Raw genomic sequence first — 25,989 nt, 5'->3', positions numbered from 1 at the left:
TTTCTAGAGACAAAACTACTATATCTATATTTCTCCTTCCATAAGTGTTATTTTTATATCCCCAGAAGAAAGCAACAGGTCAATAGATGTGTAAGATATTATCATAATTTGGTGTTAAGTTTTCATTACCATTTCATATCATTTAATATAGCTATTAAAGTAGTTTGGGATCCATGTCTACGATATAATACACTTAAATACAACTATTTTCAACTTAATGATAAGACTCAGGGATTTAAAATAGAATCCAAAGACAAACCCAAATCCAGAACAAACCACAACTAATTTGCTAAATCAGCAAACAAACCAGAAGCAAATATTTGGCTTAAGTAAATAGCAAATATTTTCTCAAAAAATACTAAACCAATGCAAGGTAGAATCTAAACCGGCAAATTTCTTTAAAATACTGAACATGGCAAATGTACAATCTCTAACTTACGCCTAACTTGCAAGTCAACATTTCATTCAGAATGGAGATATCACCTACGCTGCAGTCACTCGGTAAATAAAGTTAGTGGATTTTGTTTTTTTTTTTTTTTTTTTTTTTTGAGACTGAGTCTCACTCTGTCGCCCAGGCTGGAGTGCAATGATGCGATCTTGGCTCACTGCAAACTCTGCCTCCTGGGTTCAAGCGATTCTCCTGCCTCAGCCTCCCGAGTAGCTGGGACTACAGGCGCATGCCCCCATGCCTGGCTAATTTCTGTATTTTTAGTAGAGACAGGGTTTCACTGTGTTTGCCAGGATGGTCTCCATCTCCTGACACTGTGTTCCCCCTGCCTCGGCCTCCCAAAGTGCTGGGATTACAGGCGTGAGCCACCGCGCCTGGCCTTAGTTGATCTTAATGAAGACAGTAAAAAGCTAAACATGACCAAATTTTACCACCTGACTTTCATCTTTACCAGGCCCCAGTTTATCTTGATCTGACTCCTAATACTTACCCCTCATATTGCTGTAGTCCAGTTCTTAGAACTGAGCCTCAGATCTCTACCTCCCATATTCCTATACTGTCCACTGCCTCCACGCCTTACCCAGGCCCAGAGATTATCATGTAATTCTAGAACTTGGATAATGAGTACAAAGGGAGGATAAAAGAGAGAAGAAAGAAATTACAAATGTCCTGTGTCCTCCGTTCCTAGGCAAGTATCCTAGGAAGTTATCTATGGGATAAGATTCCCAGCACCTCTCACCACAAGTAAAAACTTAAAGCTGACACATCTGTCTCCTACCAGTCTTCTTGACAGTTTTATGAGGGCTGCAGTCAATGCTGACATGTGTGCTGAAGTCTTCAACAAGCTGCATAGCTCCCATCAAGTTACAGGGTTGGAACAGGGTCTGAAACTTGGGGTTGTACTGATGGTGAAGGGCGATGGAGCTTTGAGCAAAGGTTCCCAGCTCTTTCTGGGAAAACAGGACACAAGGAAGATCTAAGACAATTCCAGACAATTAATACCAGTAGCCTTCAGAATCTAAATGAGAAGCTGACCTTCCTACTACAGGATAAAAACAGGTAAAAATCATCATCAAGTCTTTCACAATAAACTACTGTTAAGATTACGCCTGAGTTCCCAGATATTCAGGGATTATATTCTTGTTTTACTTTTAGACTTAGTGAGAAACGCTAAGGAATATATGGTCTAGCTCCCGAACTAGAAGTAAGATTTTGAAGAATGAGGACTCATTTTTTTTTTTTTTTTGAGACGGAGTTTCGCTCTGTCGCCCAGGCTGGAGTGTAGTGGTGCGATCTTGACTCACTGAAGTCTCCACTTCCCGGGCTCAAGCGATTCTTCTCCATCCACCTCCCGAGCAGCTGGGATTAATTACAGGCGCCCGCTACCACGCCCGGCTATTTTTTGTATTTTAAGTAGAGACCGGATTTCACCATGTTGGTCAAGCTGTTCTCGAACTCCTGACCTCAAGTGATCCAGCCACCTCAGCCTACCAAAGTGCTGAGATTACAGGCACAAGTCACTGCACCCAGCCAAGAATTAGGACTATTACTTTTATTTTATTTATTTATTTTGAGACCGGGTCTCACTCTGCCGCCCAGGCTTGAATGCAGTGGCGCGATCTCAGCTCACTGTAACCCTCACCTCCCAGGCTCAAGCTATCCTTCCACCTCTGCCTCCCAAGTAGCTGAGACTACAGGTACGCACCACCACATCTGGTTAATTTTTGTATTTTGTAGATATGGGCTTTCGGCATGTTGCCCCAGCTGGTCTCGAACTACCAAGGTCACGTAATCTGCCTGCTTTGGCCTCTCAAAGTGCTGGGATTACAGGTATAGCCACCGTGCCCAGTCTCAACATCTATAAAACGAACAGTAGTACCAAAAACCAAACAAGTTAGGTTGGATCTAAAGATGAGGAGGATTCAATAAAAATATCAGGACAGTATTAAGAAAATTGAATACACTCCTTGTCCTTTCATAGCAATCAGTGGCTTATGTTCTCTCAGCAAACACAGGAAGCCTTAACAGAAAGCAGGCAAAGCAATAAAAAATACCCGAGAGAAGAATAAATATAGATTATGATCAGTGAATAACTGTGAGAAATAATCTGCCAAGCTAATTTCATACTCTAGTCTTTAGAGTTATGGATATTTGGAAACTTACAAGAAATATCCTGGTGGTACTGGCCTCCGGATTGAGATTGGGGTTGCAGGTGGCAAGAAGGTGGACTTGGGTCAAGAGCTGAACGTGCTGGGGATGGAAAGAAAATAATGAAGTGACATGTTACCACACTGTCATTTCAGGAATCCAGAGAGATCTTTTTTTTTTTTCTTCTTGGAGACAGGATCTCTTTCTGTCACTCAGGCTGATGTGCAGTGATGCAATCATGGCTCCACGCCCTCTGAACTTCCTGTGCTCAAGCAATCCTCCCACCTCAGCATCCTGAGTAGCTGGGACCACAGGTGCATGGCACCATGCCTGGCTAATTTATTTTTATTTTTTGTAGAGACAGGGTCTCACTATGTTGCTCAGGTTGCTCTCGAACTCCCTGGCTCAAGCAATCCTCCCACCTCAGCCTCCCAAAGTGCTGGGATTACAGGTGTGAGCCACTGCACCCAGCCCCCAGAGAGACAATAACCAAGATGTTTGCAACTTTATCACATATATTTTGCTTTCTGAAAGGAGTATGAAAACAACATAGGATCTTGGCATAAATCTCTCAGACATGTTCCCTTGAACAAAATGACAGAACCAGAAGAAGCTTAACCTCAATCCAGAGGGACTGAGGTTAGAAAAAGGAAAAACAAACCTACTTCTCACAGTGAAGGTTGTTAAATTTCAGAATAGATTACTAAGGACTCTTTGAAATCTATATTTCTGAATACCATTAGTGTCCTTGTGTGCTCTCTTCCTTTAGCCATAAGGCATGAACATGATGACTTCTCGAGCTCCTAATGATGTGAAGATACTATGGTTTTAGGAGGTGGTAAGGTAACTCTCTCTGACTTTTACAAAGCTGTTAATTTCTGGCCTCAAAGTTAGGCCTTGGTATAATCCAGTATTAACGGCCAGGCACAGTGGCTCACGCCTGTAATCCCAGCACTTTGGGAGGCCAAGGCGGGCGGATCACAAGGTCAGGAGTTCGAGACCAGCCTGGCCAATATGGTGAAACCCCGTCTCTACTAAAAATACAAAAATTAGCTGGGCGTGGTGGCGGACGCCTGTAGTCCCAGCTACTTGGGAGGCTGAGGCAGGAGAATCGCTTGAACCCAGGAGGTGCAGGCTGAAGTGAGCCGAGATCGGGCCACTGCACTCCAGGCTGGGAGACAGAGCCAGACTGTCTCAAAAAAAAAAAAAAAAATCCAATATTAACATGACCAAGAAAAGTCTTACCTGCTGCATCTGCTGCTGGAGTCTCTTCCTCTGTGCTGGGTCCAGAATCAGAGTCTGATGAACTTTCTCACTCTGGGGTTTAACCTTCTCTACTTCCTGCAGCTGTTTGGCTGAAGATTTCTTCATCTTCAGCTGTTCAAATAGCTCCTTCACTGTCCGATGTTGTTCATTTAACAGGTTGGCCAGTGGTTCCTCAAACCTATTCCCAACAGGGAGATGACTGAATTTGAGTGTTTCCATAGGTCCACAACACATCCAATTCGTTCCAATGATGAGCAAAGAGCCTGAACAATTTTCATTCCCTACTAATCCCCCATCTCACTTTAGCCAATAGTCAAACTCTCAGCCTTTTACAAATCTTTTCCCAAAGTAGTTAGCATGCATCAAATATGATGATTCTATATTACATTCCATCCCATTCCTCTACAATTCCTCTTCTAAATAATATACAAATAAAGAAAAAATCAAAATGCTAGGAACAGAGAAATATCTGGATAAGAAAGCAGCCAAGGAGCTGGTGGGAACTCATCATTCTCATTTCTTCTCTCATTTACTTGTTACTCCCATCCCAGGTTCAGCTTGTCCCATTTCCCTATCCACTCAGGCTGCACTGCCTTGCACTTTTTTTTACAAAATTTAAATTTTTTTTGAGACACAGTCTCGCTCTGTCGCCTAGGCTGGAGTGCAGTGGCACAATCTTAGCTCACTGCAACCTCCGCCTCCCGGGTTCAGCGATTCTCCTGCTTCACCCTCCCAAGTAGCTAGGACTATAGGCACGTGCCACCACACCCAGCTAATTTTTTGTATTTTAGTAGAAATGGGATTTCACTGTGTTAGCCAGGACGGTCTCCATCTCCTGACCTCATGATCCACCCATCTAGGCTTCCCAAAGTGCTGGGATTACAGGCGTAAGCCACCACGCCTGGCCCTCAAAATTTTAATTTTAAGTTTCGGAATACATGTGCAGGATGTGGAGGTTTGTTACACAGGTAAACGTGTACCTTGGTGGTTTCCTGCACCTATCAACCCATCACCTTGGTATTAAGTCCAGCTGCATTAGCAGTTTATCCTGATCCTCTCCCTTCTCCCGCTCCCCCAACAGGCCCCAGTGTGTGTTGTTCCCTACCCTGTGCCCATGTGTTCTCATTGTTCACCTCCTACTTATAAGTGAGAACATGTGGTGTTGTTTTCCTGTTCTTATGTTAGTTTGCTGATGGCTTCACCTCCATCCGTGTCCCTGAAAGGGACATGATATCATACCTTTTTATGGCTGTATAGTATTCCATGGTGGAATACTACATTTTTTTATTTATCTATTGCTGTAATATTGGGGATTCCTTGAAATATGATAACTTGCTTGTTGGCCGGATGCGGTGGCTCATGCCTGTAATCCCAGCGCTTTGGGAGGCAGAGGTGGGTGGAACACGAGGTCAGGAGATCAAGACCACAGTGAAACCCCATCTCTACTAAAAATACAAAAAGTTAGCTGGGCGCAGTGGCGGGCGCCTGTAGTCCCAGCTACTTGGGAGGCTGAGGCAGGAGAATGGCGTGAACCTGGAAGGCAGAGCTTGCAGTGAGCCGAGATCCTGCCACTGCACTCCAGCCTGGGTGACAGAGCGAGACTCCGTCTCAAAAAAAAAAAAAAAAAAAAAAAGAAAGAAAGAAAGATAACCTGCTTGTTGTAGCTACATAAACAGATTTTCTTTTTCTTTTGAGACGGAGTCTCGCTCTGATGCCAAGCTGGAATGCAGTGGCATGATCTCGGCTCACTGCAACCTCCGCCTCCCAGGTTCAAGTGATTCTCCTGCCTCATCCTCCTGAGTAGCTGGGACTACAGACATGTGCCATCACACCCAGCTAATTTTTGTATTTTTAGTAGAGACGGGGTTTCACCATGTTGGCCAGGATGGTCTCGATCTCTTGATCTCATGATCCACCTGCCTTGGCCTCCCAAAGTGCTGGGATTACAGGCGTGAGCCACCGTGCCTGGCCAACAGATCTTACCCTGACTGTATAGGGTATCAGCACGTGCTTAATCACTTAGCTATCTTTCCTTTTACTTCAGAACTGACATGCTAGGTTTTTGAATTTTTGCTTCAGCCCTGGAAAAAGTCTCTCAGGGAGGGTAGGGGTGGGAAGTTAGGGTTGGGAACCTTAGAAGAGGAATTGATTGATTGATTGATTGATTGATTGATTGACTGAAACGGAGTCTTGCTCTATTGCCCAGGCTGGACTGCAGTGGCATGATCTCGGCTCACTGCAACCTCTGTCTCCTGGGTTCAAGTGATTCTCCTGCCTCAGCCTCCAGAGTAGCTGGGATTGCAGGCACACATCACCATGGCCAGCTAATTTTTGTATTTTTTTGCAGAGATAGGGTTTCACCATGTTAGCCAGGCTAGTCTCGAACCACTGACCTAAAGTAATCCACCTGCCTTGGCCTCCCAAATTGCTGGGATTACAGGCGTGAGCCACTGCACCCAGCCAGGAAGAGGAATTTAAAGGGCTAAAAGAAAATACCTTCATGGAGAGCAGTAGGGTAATATTTGAACCAACCACTCAGTTCTGTTCACGTGAACTACCATTACTTTAGTTATTTTAGTATATCCTTTTCCTGCTTCATGCTAGAAGATTTTTGACTTGTTAAGAAAGCAAGCCTTGCCAGTCAGAATGACAATTATTAAAAGGTCAAGAAACAGTCGAGCGTGGTGGCTCACGCCAGTAATCCCAGCAATTTGGGAGGCCAAGGCAGGTGGATCACTTGAGGTCAGTGGCTCGAGACTAGCATGGCTAACACGGCGAAACCCTGTCTCTACGAAAAAATACAAAAATTAGCTGGCCGTGGTGATGCTTGCCTATAATCCCAGCTACTTGGGAGGCTGAGGCAGGAGAATCACTTGAACCTGGGAAGCAGAGGTTGCAGTGAGCCGAGATCACGCCACTGCACTCCAGCCTGGGTGACAGAGCAAGACTCCATTTCAAAAAAAATAATAATAATAAATAAATAAATAAAATAAATTCCTCTTCTAAGGTTCCTAATCCTAACTTCCCACCCCTACCCTCCTGAGAGACTGTTTCCCGGGCTGAAGCAAAAACTGAAAAACCCAGCATGACAGTTCTGAAGTAAAAGGAGAAAAAGATACTTAAGTGATTAAGCACGTGCTGATACCCTATGCAATCAGGATAAGACCTGCTGATGTAGCTACAACAAGCAGGTTATCATATTTCAAGTAATCTCCAATATTACAGCAATAGATAAATAAGTGTTTTCAATAGTTAATTTTAAAAAGTTATCATTTATCTATTGGGGATAAAAATCATTCTTTCTTTTATAGTATTTACTGTGGGTTTGGGCAGCACAGGGTAAAAACCTAAAGCCCGTGGGGCTGTCTTATACAATCTTCTGAGAACTGAAAACCTGATCACCTGCACTACTACCACTGAAGGAACAGAAGACCAGAAGCATAAAAAAGTAGGTAATGGAAACATAGCCTGCACGTAGTTGTATTTTTTATTATTATTATTTTTTTGAGATGGAGTTTCCTTCCTTTTGCCCAGGCTGGAGTGCAATGGAGTGGTCTCGGCTCACTGCAACCTCTGCCTCCCAGGTTCAAGCGATTCTCCTGCCTCAGCCTCCCAAGTAGCGGGGATTACAGGCACCTGCCAACACGTCCAACTAATTTTTTTTGCATTTTTAGTAGAGACAAGGTTTCACCATGTTGGCCAAGCTGGTCTCGAACTCCTGACCTCAGGTGATATGCCCGCTTCGGCATCCCAAAGTGCTGGGATTACACGCACCAGCCACCGTGCCTGACCTATAATTACTATTATTATTATTATTATTATTATTTTTTTTTTTTTTTTTGAGATGGAGTCTCTTTCTCTCTCCCAGGACGGAGTGCAGTGGCATGATCTTGGCTCATTGCAACTTCTGCCTCCTGGGTTCAAACGATTCTCCTGCCTCAGCCTCCTGAGTAGCTGGGATTACAGGCGAGTGCTACCATGCCTGGCTAATTTTTTTATTTTTAGTAGAGACGGGGTTTCACCGTGTTGGTCAGGCTGGTCTCAAACTCCTGACCTTGTGATCCACCTGCCTTGGCCTCCCAAAATGCTGGGATTACTGGCGTGAGCCACTGCACCCAGCCTATTATTATTTTTTGAGAGACAGTTTCACTCTGTCGCCCAGGCTGGAGTACAGTGGCACAATCTCAGCTCAGTGCAACCTCCGCCTCCCGAGTTCAAGCGTTTCTCCTGCCTCAGCCTCCCAAGTAGCTGGGATTACAGGCACGTGCCACCACACCCAGCTAATTTTTGTATTTTTAGTAGAGATGGGGTTTCACCACGTTGGCCAGGCTGCTCTGGAACTCCTGACCTAAGGTGATCTGCCCGCCTTGGCCTCCTAAAGTGCTGGGATTACAGGTGTGAGTCACCACACGCGGCCTTGCACCTAGTTTTAATAAGTATTACTTGGATAACTGACAAGGGAAGCACGGATAACTCACTTTCCCAGGGTTTTTGTTTTGTTCTTTTTTTCTCTCTCTCTGCTTTATTGTGTTTTAAGATGTTTTTACTATCTATGGACTTACAGAATCCAGGATGCTTTATTTAGTCAAAGATTATAACAGGTTTGCATTTGCAACTGAAAGAGAAGCAGCAGCTGCCCAAGTACAGTTATGTGCCACATAATGTTTCACTCAGTAATGAACCACATATTCAGAGGTGGCTCCATAAGATTACTGTACCTTTTCTATGTTTACATACATATGTACTTACCGTTGTGTTACAACTGCCTACAGTATTCAGCAGAATAACATGCTATACAGGTTTGTGGCCTGGGAGCAATATGTTATACCTTACAGCCTAGGTATGCAGTAGGCTAAACCATCTAGGTTTATCCAAGTGCTTTCTAGGATTACACAATGATGAAATTGTTTGATGACAACATATCACAGAATGTATCACCATGAGATGACATATGACTGTATTCTACTGAATACCAGAAGGTAACTGAATTCTAACAAGAGTTTTAAATTATTTCTATACTTTACAAATTTTATTTTATTTTATTTTTTTGAGACAGAGTCTCTCTCTGTCAAGCAGGCTGTCATGTCAGCTCACTGCAACCTCCGCTTTCCGGGTTCAAGTGATTATCCTGCCTCAGCCTCCTGAGTAGCTGGGATTACAGACACCCGCCACCATGCCTGTCTAATTTTTATATTTTTAGTAGAGATGGGGTTTCACCATGTTGGCCAGGCTGGTCTCGACTCCTGACCTGAGGTGATCCCCCTGCCTCAGCCTCCCAAAGTGCAGGGATTACAGGCATGAGCCACCGCGCCCAGCCTATACTTCCCAAATTTTAAGAAGTTACAAAGAGTCGATCAGCAGAACCAAAACACGTTTATAGATCAAATCCCATTATATGTTCCCAGGATGAATGGTTCCATTCTGCTATAACAGAATTTTGTTCTATGAGCTGTAACTTAAAATAATGGGTCAAATACTGACTTAGCAATCTTGAGGTTTTTGATGTAGTTGTATTGTGATATTTGTTATAATGGAGAATTACTGGTATTTCTAGTTTTTAGACATTGGTTGGCATATCTTATCTTTTTTCACTAAATTGGAAAATCCCTAAAGGTCTAGCTTTCAGATGGAACCCAAGCTCTCTGCTTAGTAATGCTGTTAGGTTCAAACCCAGGACTAATTACAGGGTCTATTCTCTTTGCTTTGTTCCACTTATGGCACAAACTGCATCCTGACATCTAGCCATCCATCTAATGACTATATGCTGCTACTCGCAATGGATAACAATAGAATAAAGTGCAGATGCAAATCCACCACAAAATGAGTAAAAAATTAAAGCCTCTACTTTCTGGATGCTGTAACACAAGTGCCAACTTCAGGCAAAAAGGTCAGCACATATGTTTCAGACTCCTTACTGCAGGTGCTTCAGGGTTTGCTCCACTAATGCCTAGGTGACTAACAAATTTTCAGTCACATTTAGCAGATATTAATGGCACATAAAAAGAACAAAAGGGACAGACTGGATATTACAATATGGGGTAGTTTGTGTGGCTGGCCACATTGAGTCCTAAATACCTCTCCAGCACCACTCACCTGGAGAAGTGGATATGGATGCCAGCTACTGTTTTTTCTCCCTTCCCAAACAGATACAGCTTGGCCTACAGCTGCACTGCCCCATAACAAGAAGACTTCACTTGACACCTAACTCATGACAGGGCTCTGCATCCTTACATCAGTAACAGAAGCTGGTTTGGGATGAAAAATTATTAATTGCAACTTCTGAAAACTTTTCAAAAATAAACTTTTCCTCTATTCCAAATCTCAAGGTCTTCAACTAGCCTACCGTAGAGCTTGAGGGGTGTTAAAGTTAGGACGAGGCTCAGCCACACGCTCCTCCTCTTCTGGGCCATCATCTTCCATGTTGGAGAATCCCATCTCATCTTGGAACTGTGGGCAAAGGAAAGGGAGGGTTTTCCTGGGGAATGGGCCTCTGAATGTTGCTCCAGTATTGGGAAGGAAGAGTGAAAACTATAGATTACAAGACTTTAATAATGCTGGCACCCAGAAAGAGCCAATGTCAGAACTTTCTCACTTCAGGACTCCCACAAACCCAAACTTGGGATGGCTATTATGCCAAGAAAGAAGTCGTTTAACCAGTCAACTTGTAACAGTAAGGACAGAGCGTGGATAACTCAAAATTATCAATCTCTCTTTTTTTTTTTTGAGACAGAGTCTTGCAGTCTTGCTCTATTGTCCAGGCTGGAGTGCAGTGGCCCGATCTGGGCTTACTGCAGCCTCCGCCTCCCAGGTTCAAGCGATTTTCCTGCCTCAGCCTCTGCAGTAACCGTGACTACAGGTGCCCGCCACCATGCCTAATTTTTGTATTTTTAATAGAGACAGGGTTTCATCATGTTGGCCAGGCTGGTCTCAAAACTCCTGACCTCAGATGATCCACCTGCCGTGGCCTCCCAAAGTGCTGGGATTACAAGTGTGAGCCACCGCACTCAGCTTCAAAATGATCAATCTTCTAAAACGAAAAATCTTTTGAAACAAATTTATGGCAACCTCCGCCTCCCAGGTTCAAGCGATTTTCCTGCCTCAGCCTCTGCAGTAACCGTGACTACAGGTGCCCGCCACCATGCCTAATTTTTGTATTTTTAATAGAGACAGGGTTTCATCATGTTGGCCAGGCTGGTCTCAAACTCCTGACCTCAGATGATCCACCTGCTGTGGCCTCCCAAAGTGCTGGGATTACAAGCGTGAGCCACCGCACTCAGCTTCAAAATGATCAATCTTTTAAAACGAAAAATCTTTTGAAACAAATTTATGAAAAAGCTAATTATTTGTGCACAAAGTAGTTTAAAACTAGTTGACAATCTTTAAGGACACACCAAATGACAGTAGGGGAAGTCATCAAAAGTTTTCCAGGGGCCAGGCATGCTGGCTCACACCTATAATTCCAGCACTGGGAGGCCCAAGGCAGGAAAATTGCTTGAGCCCAGAAGTTCCAGAACAACCTGGGCAATGTTGTAAGACCCTGTCTCTACAAATAAAATAATTAGCTGGGTGTGTTGGTGTGTCCCAGCTACTCAGGAGGCTTAGACGGAGGACTGCTTGAGCCTAGAAGGTCAAAGCTGCTGTGAGCTGTAATTTCACCACTGCACTCTAGCTTGGGTGACGGAGCAAGACCCCTGTCAAAAAAAAAGAAGTTTCAAGGAAAATGTTAATAAGAACAACATACATGTGTATAATCAAGAGTCTAGTAGGTAGCAAAATTCCCTTGTCATTATATTCTTTCCCAGGTGGACTAAAAGGAGAATTGGTTCAGTCAGACCCCCTCTCCTAGAGGGAGCATCACAGAGACAAAATGACACATCTTGCTGGAGAACCGACTTACAATCCCATGTTCTCACTTGAGGATCATTACTCACAGTTTCAAACAGCTCTTCCATCAGCTCATTTACTTCCTTTTCTGCAAGAAAGCCAGAGAGTATGTTGTTGGTATAAATTAGATTTTACAATAACGAGGAATTCCATGAAGACAATGTATAATGTTTTCAACAAGGCATGACAAATTCTTCATATCTATCCTTCTTTTTTTTGAGATGGGTCTCGCTATGTCACTCAGGCTGGAGCGCAGTGGCGCGATCTCGGCTCACTGCAACCTCCACATCCCCTCCCTGGTCCAATTGATCCTCCCACCTCAGCTCCCCAAGTAGCTGGGACCACAGACGCATGCCACCACGCCCGGCTAATTTTTGTATATTTTGTAGAGATGAGGTTTCACCAGGCTGGTCTCCAACTCCTGAGCTCAAGCAATCAGCCTAACTCGGCCTCCCAAAATGGTGGGATTACAGGTGTGAGCCACTATGACTGGCTATCCTTCATTCATTTATTCAAAAACATTTATTGAGGTCGGGCGCGGTCGCTCATGCCTGTAATCTCAGCACTTTGGGAAGCCGAGGCAGATGGATCACGAAGTCAGGAGATTGAGACCATCCTGGCTAACACGGTGAAACCCCGTCTCTACTAAAAATACAAAAAATTAGCCAGCCGTGTTGGTGGGCGCCTGTAGTCCCAGCTACTCAGGAGGCTGAGGCAGGAGAATGGCATGAACCCAGGAGGCGGAGCTTGCAGTGAGCCTAGACTGCGCCACTGCACTCCAGCCTGGGCAACAGAGTGAGACTCCCTCTCAAAAAAAAAAAAAAAAAAACCACAATATACTTCAATCCATGTTTTAGATGCTTGGGCTATATGAGAGAATGAGAGAGAGAGAGAGAGTTCTATTCTCATGAAGCTTAAATTCTAAAAGGAAGAAGACAGGAGAAAATGTGAGCTGGATGATTTTACAATTAGATGACCTATCCAAATCCACACAGTACTGAATGAAATCAAGACATGAGTCTCCTAGCCTGGGCAAAATGTTGAAACCATATCTCTACAAAAAAATTTAGCTGGGCTTGGTGACGCACACCTGCAGTCCCAGCTAGCTACTCAAGAGGCTGAGGTGAGAGAAATCTCTTGAGTCCAGGAGGCAGAGGCTGCAGTGTGCCGAGACCATGCCACTGCATTCCAGCCTGGGCGACAGAGCAAGATACTGTCTAAAAAAAAGAGAGAGAGAAAGACAAGTTTCCAACAGGGTTTTATAGGACGCTGTCTTTGGATCTGAACTATTCAAGAACTCCATCAGTGACTTACAAGACCCAGAGAACATACTTAACAAATCTGTAGATGATGTAAAGCTGAAAGGGACTGCCAATCCAACAGATGGAAAATTCAAAATTATATTTTCTCAAATCAACTGGATGCAACATATACGGATAAATTTAAAGTTCTATGTTTAAGAATTTTTTTTTTTAAATAGAGACAGCATGTTGCTATGTTGCCCAGGCTGGTCTCAAACTCCTGGGCTCCAGCGATCCTCCCACCTTGGCCTCTCTAAGTGTTGGGATTACAGGTGTGAGCCACGGTGCCCAGTCCTACAGTTAAGAGTTTTTCTGTTTTTTTTTTTGAGATGGAGTCTCGCTCTGTCACCCAGGCTGGAGTGCAGTGGCGCAATCTCAGCTCACTGCAAGCTCCACCTCCCAGGTTCACGCCATTCTCCTGCCTCAGCCTCCTGAATAGCTGGGACTACAGGCACCTGCCACCGTGCCCGGCTAATTTTTTGTATTTTTTAGTAGAGACGGGGTTTCACCATGGTCTCGATCTCCTGACCTCGTGATCCGCCCGCCTCAGCCTCCCAAAGTGCTGGGATTACAGGCGTGAGCCACCGCGCCCAGCAAGAGTTTTAAAGATCAGTTTATTAACTGCATGAAAAGGTGACGTGGCTTAAAAATAATGTGAAAAAGACCTGAAAGTTTTGGATGTTACAAGAATCTGAGGAAAAAAAAAAGTTTTGGTTGATATCAAGTTCAATAAGACACAGTTGCTCCAAAATGGGGCTCATAACCAACAAGGCAAACATATCACTGAACTAGAGCAGAGTCTAACACTATGTCTGGAGGACTGTGAACAATTCTATAAAGCCCCTTCTTAGGAAGACATTAAAAAAATTAAGATCCAGGCCAGGGGCAGTGGCTTACGCCTGTAATTCCAGCACTTTAGGAGGCCAAGGCGGGCAGATCACCTGAGGTCAGGAGTTCGAGACCAGTCTGACCAACATGGTGAAACTCTGTCTTTACTAAAAATACAAAAATTAGCCAGGCATGGTGGCACACACCTGGAATCCCAGCTACTCAGGAGGCTGAAGCAGGAGAATCACTTGAACCCAGGAGGTGGAGGTCCCACTGAGCCAATATAGCACCAATGCACTCCAGCCTGGGCAACAGGGTGAGACTCCATCTCAAAAATAAATAAATAAATTAGCCGGGCATGGTAGCACATGCCTGTAATCCCAGCTACTTGGGAGGCTGAGGCACAAGAATCTCTTAAACCCAGGAGGCGGAGGCTATGCTGACCGGAGATAGTACCACTGCACTCCAGCCTGGGAGACAGAGTGAGACTGTCTCAAACACAAAACAAAAACAAAAACAAAATCAATTAAGTAATTTAATTATTTTTTATTTTATTTTTTTGAGACTGAGTCTCCCTCTGTTGCCTAGGCTGGAGTGCGGTGGCGCGATCTCAGCTCACTGCAACCTCCACCTTCCGGCTTCAAGCAATTCTCATGCCTCAGCCTCATAAGTAGCTGGGATTACAGGCATGCGCCACCACGCCTGGCTAATTTTTTGTAGTTTTAGTAGCGACAGTGTTTCACCATGTTGCCCAGGCTGGTCTTGAACTCCTGACCTCAAGTGATCTGCCTGCCTCAGTATCCCAAAGTGCTGGGATTACAGGTGTGCGCCACCATGCCCAGCCAACAAAAAAAATTAAAATCCAAATGTTGCTGAGAATGTAGAGCAACCAGAACTCTGATGAGAATGTAAAATGGAAAGCCACTGTGGAAAATGGTCTGGCAATTTCTTATAAAACTAAACATACCCTGTGACCCAGTGATTTGTCTCCTATATAGCTGACCCAAGATAAATGAAATATGGCTTTTCTAACTCATAGGTGGGGACAAATGAAAGAGAGAGAGAAATGAAGCATTTCCACAAAGACTTGCACAAAAAAGTTCAGAGCAGCTTTATTCGTTACCCAAAATTAAAAATAGCCCAGGTGATCAATACAAAAATAGATAATCTGTAGTACATATACACAATGAAATTATACTCAACAATAAAAGGGAACAAACTAATGACACATGCAACATAAATGAATCTCAAAAATATTATGCTGAGTGAAAGAAGCCTTACACACAAAGCACATCCTTTATGATTCCATTTATGTGAGGTTCTAAAACTGGCAAACTTAACCTGTGATTAAGAAAAAAAAGCTGGGCGCAGTGGCTCACGCCTGTAATCCCAGCACTTTGGGAGGCCAAGACAGGTGGATCACAAGGTCAGGAGATCGAGATCACCCTGGCTAACACAGTGAAACCCCGTCTCTACTAAAAATACAAAAAATTAGCCGGGTGTGGTGGCAGGTGCCTGTAGTCCCAGCTACTCGGGAGGCTGAGGCAGGAGAATGGCGTGAACCCGGTAGGCGGAGCTTGCAGTGAGCCCTGCCACTGCACTCCAGCCTGGGTGACAGAGCAAGACTCCGTCTTGGAAAAAAAAAAAAATCAGAACACTGGTTGCCTCTGAGGGGATGGTGTGGGGATTGACTTGGAAGGGGCATGAGGAAACTTTCTGGGGTGAGGATTCTATATCCTGATAGGGATTTGGGTCACACAGGTACACACATGTCAAAATTCATTAAATGGTACACTTGAGATGTGTGTGATATACTGTGTGTAAAATTACCTATAAAAAGAAATCATAAACAAATATTGAATTCTAGTTCATTATATGTGTGCTGAAGTGGTTAAAAGTGAAGTATAGGCTCATGCCTGTAAACCCACCACTTTGGGAGGCAGAGGTGGGAGGATCACGAGGTCAGGAATTCGAGACCAGCCTGGCCAAGATGGTGAAACCCCGTCTCTACTAAAAATACAAAAAAAAAAGTGACGTATAGCCAGGTGCCATTGCGCACGCTTGTAATCTCAGCTGGTCAGGAGGCTGAGGTGGGAAGATCGCTTGACCGCAAGAGTTGAAGACCAACCCATGCAACATAGACCTTGTCTGAATTAAAAAAAAAAAAAAAAAAAAGTGAAGTATAATTTACTCTGAAATGCATTTGAAAACTAAGATGCATCCACAGACAGACAGGGAGATGGACAGCTGCATGATAAGGCAAATAAAGTCATCCCTCAGTATCTGTGGAGATTGGTTCCAGGAGCCCATGGATACCAAGATCTGAGGATGCTCAAGTCCCTTATACAGAAATGATGTCATATTTGCATATAATCTACACACATCCTCCTGTATACCTTATCTCTAGATTACTTATCACCTTAAATGCTTATTATATCTTATAAATGCTTGTTATACCTTATTATTTTTTATTTATTTATTTGAGACAAGCTCTCACTCTGTCACCCAGGCTGGAGTACAGTGGCAGTGGTATGATCACAGCTCACTGCAACCTTGAACTTCTGGGCTCAAGGGATCCTTCTGACTCTGTCTCCAGAGTAGCTGGGACTACAAGCACACACCACTGCACCCAGATAAATTTTTTTTTTGAGACAGCGTCTCACTCTGTTGCCCTGGCTAGAGTGCAGTGGTGCGATCTTGGCTCACTGCAACCTCCGCCTCCCGGGTTCAAGCGATTCTCCTGCCTCAGCCTCCTTAGTAGCTGGGACTACAGGCGTGAGCCACCACACCCGGCTAATTTTTGTATTTATAGTAGAGATGGGGTTTCACCATATTGGCCAGGCTGGTCTCGAACTCCTGACCTCATGATCTGCCCACCTTGGCCTCCCAAAGTGCTGGGATTACAGGCGTGAGCCACCGCGCCCGGCTGCACCCAGATAATTTTTAAGTTTTTTGTAGAGATGGGGTCTCAGTATGTTGCCCAGCTGATCTCAAACTCCTGTGCTCAAGCGATCCTCCTGCTTCAGCCTCCCAAAGTGCTGGGATTACAGATGTTAGCCACTACGCCCAGCTAGTATTATTTTTTGCTGTATTTTTTTTTTTCCAGAATATTTTCGAGGTTGGTTGAATCTGTAGCTGTGAAACCTGCACATATGAAAGGCCCACAGTTTATATTAAACCTATTGAAAGTTTGGCCGGGCACGGTGGCTCACGCCTGTAATTCCAGCACTTTGGGAGGCCGAGGTGGGCGGATCACAAGGTCAGGAGATCGAGACCATCCTGGCCAACATGGTGAAACCCTGTATCTACTAAAAATACAAAAATTAGCTGGGCATGGTGGCGCGTGACTATAATCCCAGCTACTCGGGAGGCTGAGGCAGGAGATTTGCTTGAACCAGGGAGTCGGAGGTTGCAGTGAGCCGAGATGGCGCCATGGCACCCCAGCCTGGAGACAGAGCGCGACTCCATCTCAAAAAAAAAAACCAAAAAACTAAAAGTAGGTGGTGAGGCTGGGCGCAGTGGCTCACGCTTGTAATCCCAGCACTTTGGGAGGCTGAGGCGGGCAGATCACCTGAGGTCAGGAGTTCGAGACGAGCCTGGCCAACATGGTGAAACCCCTTCTCTACTAAAAATACAAAAAGTACCCAGACATGGTGGCAGGCGCCTGTAATCCCTGCTACTCAGGAGGCTGAGGCAGGAGAACCGCTTGAACCCAGGAGGCGGAGGCTGCAGTGGGCCAAGATCACACCATTGCACTCTAGCCTGGGGAACAAGAGTGAGACTTCATCTCAAAAAAAAGTAGGTGGTGAGTATATGAATGTTAGCTGTATAATTTTTCAACTTTTCTATATATATTTTTAAATTTCATAATAAGATGTAACAGGGGAAAAGTTTAAAGAAAATAAATGCTAGAATCCAGAGAAGAGTAATGTGCATGGTGAGAGGTCTGGACACCAAGGCTTTGGAGAAGAAGAAACCTGGCAGAAGAAACTTGAAACTTTCCTATGTTTTGCATAGGAAAAAAAAAAAAACAGAAACATCTTTTAATATGTACACTTGGGGATAAACTGCTTTTTTTTTTAACAGCAAAAGACAAATAGGAGGCCAGGCGCAGTGCGGCTCATGACTGTAACCCCAGCACTTTGGGAAGCCGAGGCGGGTGGATCACCTGAGGTCAGGAGTTCAAGACCAGCCTGGCCAACCTGGTGAAACCCCGTCTCTACTAAAAATGCAAAAATTAGCTGGGCGTGGTGGCGGGCGCCTGTAATCCCAGCTATTCTGGAGGCTGAGGCAGGAGAATGGCTTGAACCCAGGAGGCGGAGTCTGCAGTGAGCTGAGATCACACCATTGCACTCCAGCCTGGGCGACAACAGCGAAACTCCATCTCAAAAAATAAAATAAAATAAAATAAATAAAATAAAATAAAGACAAATAGGAATATAAAAGGATTGATCTTCTTGCTTTGCATTCAAATTTGGGTTTAATAAGGAAAGTATTAATTGAGGAGGTGTTCAAGTTTACAATATACTATCTGCAGAATTGTTGAGCTCCCTGTCACTGAAGGTATACAAACAGAGACTAAAAAGGCCACCTCAGAGGAGGTGTAAACAAATTCTCAAGTGGGCGGAAAACATGTGACCACATGGAGCTTTTCAAACTCTGTGATTCTATGCTTTTTAATTTTTTTATTTTAGTTATCCATATAAGGATAAGTCCTTTTAAAGAGATTATAATCAAATATGACAATGAGACACAAGAGGACAAGAGGCAGAAAAAAAAATTAAAAATTCTACTCCAGCTTTCACGATCATCACAGAACTGTATGACTAGAAAGACTGCCCTTCATTTACCCATCTCTATTTGATTGGCAAATATTGCCACCAGCTTTACAGCAATAAACAACACAAAGCTCTTGGGAAGCTCACAGTCTAGGGGAGAAGACAGATATTAAATAAGCAATTATGAGGTGATCAGTATATAAAAGGACAAAAAGAGTGGTACGGGAATGCAAAGCAAGAAGATCAATCCTAATGAAAGAGAATCTCCTTGAGAAATTATATGTAAACTGAAAAGTAACAATCAAAAAGGGAAGGCAAATATATTCCAGGATGATAGCTGAACTTAAGATCTGCTTTTGTGCTTTAAGCAGATGTTTCTTTACTTGCATATAACACTGTTGACCATTCTGTCCTTCTTGAAAGACTCTTTTTTTTGAAACAGGGTCTTGTTCTGACCCAGGCTGGAGTACAGTGTCGTGATCTCTGCTCGCTACAGCCTCCACCTCCTGGGCTCAAGTGATCCTCCCACCTCAGCTTCCCAAGTAGCTGGGACTATGGGCATGCACCACGACGACTGACTAATTTTTATTTTATTTTTTAAATGTTTTTGTAGAGACAATGTCTCACTATCTTGCCCAGGCTGGTCTTGAATTCCTGGGCTCATGCAATCCTTCCGTCTCAGCCTCCCAAGTGCTGGGATTATAGCCATGAGCCACTGTGCCCCAGCCAAAAGACTCTTCCTTTGGTTTCTACGACACTAGATTTTCTAGTTTTTTCTTGAACTTTTCTAGATTCTCCTTTCAGTTTTCTCAAAGCCTAAATCCTCAAATCTTTTCATTCTACATTTTCTCTAATTCTTGGTGCTTTCCTTTCAATGCTTCCACTATCCCTGTCATAATATATCAAAATAAATGAAAGATCTTCACAAAGGAAATGGTATTCTAATCTTAAAAGCAAGGTGAAAGGCACAATAAAGCAATAAAATAAAATGTAAGTTCTAAAGGATTGTATTTACATAATTCTCTTTACACAAAGAACTGCATTAATTAGGTATATCTTGGAGGTTTATAAAGCTCTCTGCATAACCTGGTCAAGAGCCAGCATCTTACCTTCTCCATGTCGTGTATATTATTCCAGTACAGGGTCATGCATACATGCAATAAAAATCAATGGCTTATGAAATATATTTTTTATTTTTCTTTCTCCCCATAGGTAGAATTTCTTCAGGATGAAATGTATGTTTTCTATGCTTGACACACTAGCCAATGACATAATTTTTTTTTGAGTCAGGGTCTCCCTCTGCCACCAAGGCTGGAGTGCAGTGGCACTATCATAGTTTGCTGAATCCTTGACCTCCTGGGCTGAAGCAATCCTCCTGCCTCAGCCTCCTCAGTAGCTAGGACTACAGGTACATGCCAACATATTTGGCTAATTTCTTAAATTTTTAGTACAAAGTTTCTCTGTGTTGCCTATGCCGGTCTTGAACTCCTGAGCTCAAGCAATCTTCCTGCCCCAGCCTCCCAAAGTGCTGGGATTACAGGTGTAAGCCACCACTCCTAGCTCAATGATATAATTTTTTATAGAAATAACTCAAGCCAAGTTATCATAATTGTTTTCCATACCTCCAGTCTTGTTCACTTTACCTAACAAATTAATACATTAAATTGGTATTAAATCAAAGTGATCTTTCTAAAATCCAAATCAGTTCCTACTGATTTACTGCTTAAACCTCGTTTTCGTTTTTTTTTTTTCAGGCGGAGTCTTGCTCTGTCGCCCAGGCTGGAGTGCACTGGCGTGATCTCGGCTCACTGCAACCTCTCCCGCCTGAGTTCAAGCAATTTTTCTGCCTCAGCCTCCGGAGTAGCTGGGATTACAGGTGCCTACTACCACACCTGGCTAATTTTTGTATTTTTAGTAGAGACAGGGTTTCGCCATGTTGGCCAGGCTGGTCTTGAACTCCTGACCTCAGGTGATCTGCCCGCCTCTACCTCCCAAAGTGCTGGGATTACAGGCGTGAGCCACCATGCCTGCCCTTAAACCTCATTTTGAGAGCTTAAAGATCCTCCATGATGTAAACACTACCTAATCTTATCTACCACTTCTCTATCTTTTCATGCATACACCACCACCAAAGTACTTACTATTTTCCAAACATACTTTTTTGATGTTTTACAATTCTGTGGTTTGCAGATGCTCTTCTATTTGCAATATTCCTCTCTGTCCCTATTCACCTAATTTCTTATTCCTCCTTCAAAACTAAGATAAAAAGCCATTTCATTCTGCAAATTCTTTCCTAAGTTCTCCTATCCTAGTCCATATCATATACTAGGAGATGACACTCTCTTTTAGGTCATTATTATACCTTATGTAAAACCTGTTACAGCATTTATCACTTTGTATTGTAACTTTTTCTGTTTCTATCACCCTCCTAGGCTGAACTCCTACAGCACAGATGCCATGTCTTATTCATCTTGCACAATCCCTGCCAAACAGTAAGGACCGAATACATGACTGTGGGATATACAAATGAATAACTGATGGGCTTTCTGAATATATACCTAAATTTAAAGAATCAGGTCAATAAATGGGTAAAGGAAACCTAAATGTCTTAACATGGATGAGCTGCAAACTTCACCCCTAAAAATCTACAAAGTAAACAAAGACAGCTGCAAAGCAGTCAAGAGCAGGACTTAGAATAAACACAGACTCACTGGTGATTCTCACTGCCCGGTCAGTCCGGAAATCCTCTGTGTCTGGTTCATCAAGGTCTTCCAGGAAATTATATTCTGGATCATCATCATCGTCTGCTTCATCTAAGGAAAAAAGTGTTTCAGATACTCATTAACTCTGTTCTCAAACTTCTAAGAATCTGTTCCAATAAAGCACATTTATTCTTTATTTTTTTGAGACAGGGTCTCATTCTGTCGCCCAGGCTGGAGTGCAGTGGTACAACCTCAGCTCACTGCAACCTCCGCCTCCCGGGCTCAAGTGATCCTCCCACCTCAGCCTCCTGAGTAGCTGGGACCACAGGCATACGCCACCACGCCCAGCTAATTTTGTGTAGTATATTCCATGAAAATAATACTTTCTGTAAAAGCTACTTGTACAATGAAGCTGACAGTGAAAAAAGGAATGGCCCAAATTTCCAACAATTAGGGAATGACTATATAATTATAATTTCTTAGTATAAAATAGAACAGGTTGAGCATTCCAAATTCAAAACTCCAAAATCTGAAACTTTTTGAGTGCAAACATGACTCTCAAGGGAAATAGCCATTGGAGCACTTCAGATTTCAAATTTTCTTTTTTCCTTTTTTTTGAGACAGGGTCTCACTCTGTCACCCAGGCCGGAGTGCAGTGGCATGATCATGGCTCACTGCAGCCTTGACTGCCCAGGATCAGGCGACTGTCACACCTCAGCCTCCCAAGTAGCTGGGATTAGGCACATGCCACCATGCCCAACTAATTTTTGTATTTTTAGTAGAGACAGGGTTTTGGTATGTCGCCCAGACTGGTCTTGAACTCCTGGGTTCAAGCGATCTGAATGCCTCGGCCTCCCAAAGTGCTGAGATTACAGTGTGAGCCATTGCACCCTGCCCAGATTTCAAATTTTCAAATTTGGTATGCTTACCTGTTAAGTATAATAACACATATATTCTAATATCTGAAAAAATCTGAAATCCAAAATACTTCTGGTCCTGAGCATTTTGGATGAAGGGGATACTCAACATGTACACATATAAAATGTGAATATGTAACCATTCTATAAATGTTCAATACATGTATGACAAAAGTACAATACATACATAATAATCATAAGCATGAAAAATTATATCCTTACAATAAGAATCATAAATAACTAAAAATATACAAAAATAATAAACATTTGTTAGGTTAGAATAATAGAAATAGGGATGTTTTTCTCCCTTTTAATTTTCTTTTTTCTTTTTTTTTTTTGACATGGAGTCTCGCTCTGTCATTCAGGTTGGAGTGCAGTGGCATGATCTTGGCTCGCTGCAAACTTTGCCTCCCAGGTTCAAGCAATTCTCCTGCCTCAGCCTACCAAGTAACTGGGATTACAGATGCCCACCACCATGCCCGGCTAATTTTTCTATTTTTGATAGAAACAAGGTTTCACCATGTTGGCCAGGTTGCTCTCGAACTCCCGACCTCAGGTGATCCGCCTGCATTGGCCTCCGAAAGTGCTAGGATTACAGGCGTGAACCACAGGCCCCAGCCTAATTTTCTTTAATGTTAATGCTAAACTGTCTTTTCAATTACCAAGTAAAAATTATGAAGGAGTCATTAAATTATGGAATTATTATATATTAAAGTAATATTTTTCCCCAGATAATTTTAGATCAGTGTTGTCTAACAGAACTTTCTGCGATGATGGAAATGATCTATAAATGTATTGTATCATACAGTAGCCATTAGCCACATGTGACTTGAGAAATGCAGCTAGTGTGACTGAGGAACTGATTTAAAAAGAAAAAGACCAAAAAGAGAATACCTAAATTTCTTACTATCATGTATCCATTAAATAGAAGAGGTGATCTCTATGTATTATAATGGAAAAATATATAAGTTATACTGCTAAGTGAAAGAAGCAAGTTGCAGATGCAGACCAATATGTATAGTATGATTCTTTTTGTGGAAAAAAATTCTTGTTTGAGATAAATACATGCTTGACTGAATACCACAAAGTATCTAGAAAGAAACACATAAAACTATTAACAAAGATTTCTCTGTGTACCCTCCCACAATGGTTTTTTTTTTCTTTTTTTAAGATGGAGTCTCGCTCTGTCGCCCAGGCTGGAGTGCAGTGGCTCAATCTCGGCTCTCTGCAACCTCCACCTGCTGGGTTCAAGTGATTCTCCTGCCTCAGCATCCCGAGTAGCAGGGACTACAGATGTGCGTCACCATGCCCAGCTAATTTTTATATTTTTAATAGAGACGGAGTTTCACCACGTTGGTCAGGCTGGTCTCAAACTCCTGACCTCAGGTGATCCACCTGCCTTGGCCCCCAAAAAGTGCTGGGATTACAGGCGTGAGCCACAGAGCCTGGCCCCCCTTCCATAATGTTTTAACTTTTCATAATAAATGAGCATCTTTTTTTTTTTTCGAGAGGGAGTTTCGCTCTTGTTGCCCAGACTGGTTACCGCGCCTGGCCATAAATGAGCATCTTTTGTTATAAACAGACATACATAGCTTGGGGCCAAGCACGGTGGCTCACGTCTGTAATCCCAGAACTTTGGGAGGCCGAGGCGGGAAGATCACTCGAGCTCAGGGGTTCGAGACCAGCCTGGTCAACATGGTGAGACCCCCCCGCCGTCTCTACCAAAAATACAAAAATTAGCCAAGAGTAGTGGTGCGTGCCTGTAATTCCAGCTACTTGGGAGGCTGAGGCAGGAGAATTGCTTCAACCTGGGAGACAGAGGTTGCAGTGAGCTGGGATTGTGCCACTGCACTCCAGCCTGGGCAAGAGTGAGACTCCGTCTAACAAGAAAAAAAACACACACACACATATATATATATATATGTCCTGGGCAACACAGTGGGAACCAATCTCTACAAATGACTTTTTTAAAATTAGCCAAGTGTCGTGGTGTGTGCCTATAGTCCCAGCTACTGAGAAGGCTGAGCTGGAAGGACTGCTTGAGCCCAGGAGTTTGAGGCTGCAGTGAGCCATGATCATGCCACTGCACTCCAGTGAGGGTGACAGAGTGAAACCCTGTCTCAAAAACAAATATATATATTTTTATATAAATATAAATATATATATACTTATACAGACACACATTTAAAATTCACAATCACTGAAAAATCTGTGCTGATTAAACCCTAATCTAACTTGATAATTCTTTACTCAACATTTATATTCAGCTTATAATATATTAATTTGCATTCTTTATACATAACTATTTATTATCAAATCTTTTTCATCTATTTGTGGGTTTAACTTATCAATACAAATTCTTTATTTCTTTAGGAACAGAATACTGTCTTCATAATTCATAATCTCTACAGTACTTTCTATATAAGTCTCTTCACAGCAAGTTTTTTTTTTTTTTTTTTTTTTTGAGACGGAGTCTCACTCTGTCACCCAGGCTGGAGTAGAGGGGCGATCTCGGCTCGCTGCAAGCTCCACCTCCCGAGTTCATGCCATTCTCCTGCCTCAGCCTCCCAAGTAGCTGGGACTACAGGCACCCACCACCACGCTGGGCTAATTTTTTTTTTTTTTGTATTTTTGGTAAAGATGGGGTTTCACTGTGTTAGCCAGGATGGTCTCGATCTCCTGACCTCATGATCTGCCTGCCTCAGCCTCCCAAAGCGCTGGGATTACAGGTGTGAGACACTGCGCCTGGCCAGCAAGTTCTTAACAAACATTGCCGAATAATGAAAGTTCTGGAAGAGCCCATAATAATGAGTAGTGTGCACAGGTTTGGACTCCATCTGTTTGGATGCAAAAACTGCAATAGATAGCTTCTGCCCACACCACACAAATGGGTCAGCCAATATTATTCTCAGAGCACTCATTTAACAAAGATGCTGAAAAATCGTTTAGGGGGGATTCTTCTGAGTTCTGCTTAGCTTTTAGTACCCTGATTGTGGAATATGTCCTCTGAGCTTAATGACTTTTTTGACTTATTAACAATGTCAGTATTTACCCAGCTGATATACCCCTCCAGTATTGTCTTTTAACTCAACTGGTAGATCTGGAGGCCACACCCATCCTAACCATTGGCTTTGTGTGCTCTTTTAAAAATCTGTCCGAATAGGCACATACAAAAATACTGAAGTTGCTGGGTGTGGTGGCTCACGCCTGTAATCCCAGCACTTTAGGAGGCCAAGGCAGCAGATCACCTGAGGTTAGGAGTTCAAGACCAGCCTGACCAATATGGTGAAACCCCATCTCTACTAAAAATACAAAATTAGCCGGGTATGGTGGCATGTGCCTGTAATCCCAGCTACTAAGGAGGTGGAGGCAGGAGAATTGCTTGAACCTGAGAGGTGGAGGTGGCAGTGAGCCAAGATTGCACCATTATACTCCAGCCTGGGTGACAAGAGTGAGACTCTGACTCAAAAAAAAAAACAAAACAAAACAAAAAAAACTGAAGTTTTATTTTAAGAAAAGAGGATTTTCACCCTCCCCCTAACCATTAGTCTAATTCCCCAATCAACCTTTATCATGCACTCTTACCTTTCCCAGACCAGTAGTTTCCAATCCTTTAGATATATCAGAATTAGATCCCTAGACCGTACTCATTAGATTCTGATTCAGTAGGTAAGGGGTGAAGCCCTGAAATCTGTATCTTTAATAAACATCACCCTA

General features: G+C 43.2%; 1 protein-coding gene across 10 annotated transcripts in view; it reads right to left on the bottom strand.

The window, feature by feature from the left end:
- Positions 1-25,989, bottom strand: part of GON4L (gon-4 like) — a 108,862-nt gene that overhangs the window by 23,914 nt on the left and 58,959 nt on the right. For all 10 annotated transcript variants that reach the window (XM_054458410.2, XM_054458404.2, XM_063655840.1 and 7 more), the window contains 6 exons: positions 21,365-21,466; positions 11,794-11,834; positions 10,206-10,309; positions 3,842-4,040; positions 2,612-2,698; positions 1,227-1,398 (listed from right to left, as the gene is read on the bottom strand). In XM_054458410.2, coding sequence (XP_054314385.1) covers positions 1,227-1,398; positions 2,612-2,698; positions 3,842-4,040; positions 10,206-10,309; positions 11,794-11,834; positions 21,365-21,466 — 705 coding nt within the window. The remainder of the gene's footprint in view (positions 1-1,226; positions 1,399-2,611; positions 2,699-3,841; positions 4,041-10,205; positions 10,310-11,793; positions 11,835-21,364; positions 21,467-25,989) is intronic.

The sequence above is a fragment of the Pongo pygmaeus genome, chromosome 1 (assembly GCF_028885625.2).
Source record: "Pongo pygmaeus isolate AG05252 chromosome 1, NHGRI_mPonPyg2-v2.0_pri, whole genome shotgun sequence".
NCBI lineage: Eukaryota > Metazoa > Chordata > Mammalia > Primates > Hominidae > Pongo > Pongo pygmaeus.
Note: the sequence above shows the minus strand (reverse complement) of the source record. Positions and strands in the feature narration are given on the sequence as shown.